Here is a 3736-nt window from a genome sequence, read left to right as displayed (position 1 = left end):
ATAATGGCTTGTAAACAATGTCACGTAACGTCACATTTACCTCAGACAAACATATTCGGTGACCATAAACTCAATAATCACATAGAAAAATAAACTGTAGAGAGGGGCATTTTGCTAAATATATGCACTATATAACATATTCATTATACAGTTTACTGTTCTTCAATGTTTAATTTGTTTGAATAAATCCATCAAGTTTCATTATGTTTATATTAAAAAAACGAATTGAAGTAGAAATAATATGTAATTGTAACTTTATTATTTTAAAAACCTCATTAAGTGTAATTTTAACAAATCAGTCAATTTTAACCTTCAATATTATAGTAATGTAGTACCAACTGACTTTCATGTATATTTTACAGCAATAGTTGAGAGATTTTTTTTCCTTGAGAAAATTTGGCATGTACTGTACCTGATATATATCCAAAATAATCGATACTGAATCGAATTGGTAATCGAATCGAATCGCAAGCGTGTGAATGAGAATCGAATCGAATCGTGAAATTTGTCAAAACCCAGCCCTAATAGAAGTCCAGCTCAATTTTATATTACACTCATATTTGAGTTTTTTTTAGTTTCACTGGTTCCGAATGAACAAAACTCCCTCCAAAAAGAAGCATGTAAGCTTCAGTGGCTCCTTCAAGCATAGAAGGCTATTTTGTCTCGAGGTGGAAAACCCTTTAGTTTTATTTGCTGAATGATCGACTGGGACAAAACAATCCCTCCCAAAGTTTCAAGGAGGATGCTTGGAGTCCTGTTTTAAATCCCTCTCTTGAGGCAGACTATTAGGGCTGGGTTTTGACACAAATTTCACGATTCGATTCAATTCTCATTCACAAGCTTGTGATTCGATTCGATTACCGATTCGATTCAATATAGATTATTTTGGATATGTATCAGGTACAGTACAGTTTTCTCAAGGAAAAAAAATCTCTCAACTAATGCTGTAAAATATACATGAGAGTCAGTTGGTACTACATTACTATAATATTGAAGGTTAAAATCAATGAAGTTTTTACAGTAATAAAGTTACAGTTACATAATATTTCTACTTAAATTTGTTTTTTTTAAATATAAACATTTAAATGGTGGCTGTCATAAAAACATAAAATTAAACATTGAAGAACAGTAAAAATTATAATGAATATGTTATATGGTGCATATATGAAGCAAAATGCCCTTCTCAACAGTTTATCTTTCTATATGATTAATGAGTTTATGGTTACCGAATACGTTTTTTTGGCGGTAAATGTGACGTTGCGTGACATTGTTTAGAAGCCATTATATTGGTGTCTTTGCGCGGCTGAAACACTGATTGAGCGATTACATGAGACAGAATACGGATTGTAAAGTTGTACGCTTTCTTTGAACTTACCTTCGGATGTTTAGTCATGTTTATTTTGTGCTATAACTAGTAATATGAATACTGCAATACAATGGACAACATTTGAAATCTGAGACTTTGTTTCATATTAAAAGTACCAAAGCACAATGCTTATTGCGATTTATTGTATGGGAGGTGCCCTTCAACGCTCCGTCCATTAACTGAAAACAGGCTAGAATAATCGATTCTTGGGATTTAAGAATCGATATCGTTCCGTAAAAATGAGAATCGATTAATATCGAGATATCAATATTTTTTTACCCAGCCCTACGGACTATGCTTTAGTTTTTTTTTTTACTTAACGCTCAACTGAGACAAAACATTCTCCAGAGAAACAGGCCTTCAACAAGTATGCTTCTGTTTGCTCAGACGACTTAACCACTGGCCCATCTCGGCTTAGAATGCTTCATTGTATTTATTTAACAAGCAGTAGCGGGATTTGAACTCCGGCTGCTATGATTAAAAGACAACTCTTTATCTCTTTATAGTCACTGGTGAGTGTTTTGAGCTCTTATCGAGAACTTCAGCAAATGAGGAAAAGCGTAAGCACCGAGAGGATTTGAATCAAGGTTTTCTCGCACCCTCTTACCCTTTATTGATTTATTTTCTACAGCTAAGCTCTCAAGACTGTGGCTCGGTGGACTGAATCCTGGTTCAAATCTCGCTGGAGGTAGAAAATGCTTGGGTTTTATTGGTTTGAATGAGCAAAATACCTCCCCAAAAAAACAAAGGAGTCTGAGAGTTGATCTTCATCTTTTTAACAATCACACGATCATGGATGGCACACAAAGGTCACATGATCCCATTTATTCTGGACACGCTTTATATTTACAGATTGAATGCGTGACATTTGTGTTTAAACAGAAACCTTGAACCCAGAGATTGATTTGGCCAAACATCAGTCACGTTACTGGGCTAGAGAGGAAAATAATCAACGCTTGCAACGAGTCATATTTCTGAAAGTTTGATGGCATCATCAATATCATCTGCAGACTGCAGGAGGATTTTGGCCCAAAATCTGTCAAATGTCCTTGTGAAACTCACGTCAGATCTACAGAAACTGACATTTCATTTCCATTAGGTTTATAAATCTTCTCGTTTGGCGGTACAATTCGGTACAAAACGATCATGTACAGAAACATTATTTTGCTAGTAAAAAAAAAAATGTTACCCATAATTCTCCAGGTACATTCAAAGCAGCTGATGAATAATTCAAGACGTCATTAATCAGAAGTGTCTGTGAGGAACAATAGCTAATCAAATCAATATTTGGTCCAAGATCCAGCCAATTGTGTGGGAGTATTTACACAGGTTTTCTGTCCGAGCAGTAAATGATTGCATATAAATGTGAATGTTTTTAGGATGTTGGACTATGAAGGCAGAACTCGATGGCATTAGACTACACACTGCTCTGATGTTCTCACAGGAACCTACGGAGAACGCCGCAGCAACGTTCACATGTCTACAAAAAGCCTCTCGCGTCTCGTCACGCGCGTTCGTCCGCGTCCGATCCGGTTCCGTTATCGGACGGGTCCAAGAGTTCCTGACGACGGCGCATTATGGCGGCAAACTGAGCGCGCTCCACGGCGTCCTGTAAAAGGTCAGAGGTGACAGAGGTGAGTGAGGGGTCAGTGGTTGCTCCCCTCGTCGAAGGACTCCACGCCGGAATCGCTGGCCGCCACCGCCAGCTTCTCCTGCCGCCTCCTCATGATCTCCTGCAGCTCCGAGCCGGAGCTCCTCTACAGACACAGACAGAACGCAGTGAGACACTCAGAAACACCTCGCTAGGGCTGGGGATTGAGACAAATTTCACGATTTCGATTCACAAGCTTGCAATTCGATTCTTTTTTGAGCTATGTATTGATTCCTTTGGATATATAGGCAATCAGGTACAGTACGTCACTTTTTTTTTCCCCAAGGAAAAAAAAATCTTTCTCAACTAATGCTGTAAAAACTATACAATAAACCCTGTCAGTCAGCACATATTAAAGCGATTTGTAATCAAATATTTAAAAGGTTAGTTCACCCAAAAATGAAAATTAGCCCACAAATTACTCGCCCACAAATTACTCACCCCCGAGGCATCCTAGGTGTATATGACTTTCTTCTTTCAGACGAATCCAGTCGGAGTTATATTAAAAATGGTCTTTGATCTTTCAAGCTGTTTAATGCCACTCAACGGGTGTTGCATGCTTCAGTCCAAAAGAAGTGAAATAAAAAGCGCCCATCCATAAAATAAAAAAGGCTCCGGGGGTGAACAAAGACCTCCTGTAGCGAATCGATGCGTTTTTGTAAGAAAAATATCCATATTCAAAACGTAATAATCACTTTAATGTAGCTTGCGCCAACAGT

General features: G+C 37.7%; 1 protein-coding gene across 1 annotated transcript in view; it reads right to left on the bottom strand.

Moving 5' to 3' along the window:
* Nucleotides 1-2887: 2887 nt before the first annotated feature.
* The window catches only part of LOC107710066 (epidermal growth factor receptor kinase substrate 8-like), a 27360-nt gene continuing 26511 nt past the window's right edge, over nt 2888-3736 (bottom strand). The window contains exon 23 of the mRNA XM_016514764.1: nt 2888-3123. Within this exon, the coding sequence (XP_016370250.1) occupies nt 3013-3123 (111 nt within the window). The 3' untranslated portion in view covers nt 2888-3012. The remainder of the gene's footprint in view (nt 3124-3736) is intronic.

This window comes from Sinocyclocheilus rhinocerous, unplaced genomic scaffold, assembly GCF_001515625.1.
Source record: "Sinocyclocheilus rhinocerous isolate Xijiao unplaced genomic scaffold, SAMN03320098_v1.1 scaffold1589, whole genome shotgun sequence".
NCBI lineage: Eukaryota > Metazoa > Chordata > Actinopteri > Cypriniformes > Cyprinidae > Sinocyclocheilus > Sinocyclocheilus rhinocerous.
Note: the sequence above shows the minus strand (reverse complement) of the source record. Positions and strands in the feature narration are given on the sequence as shown.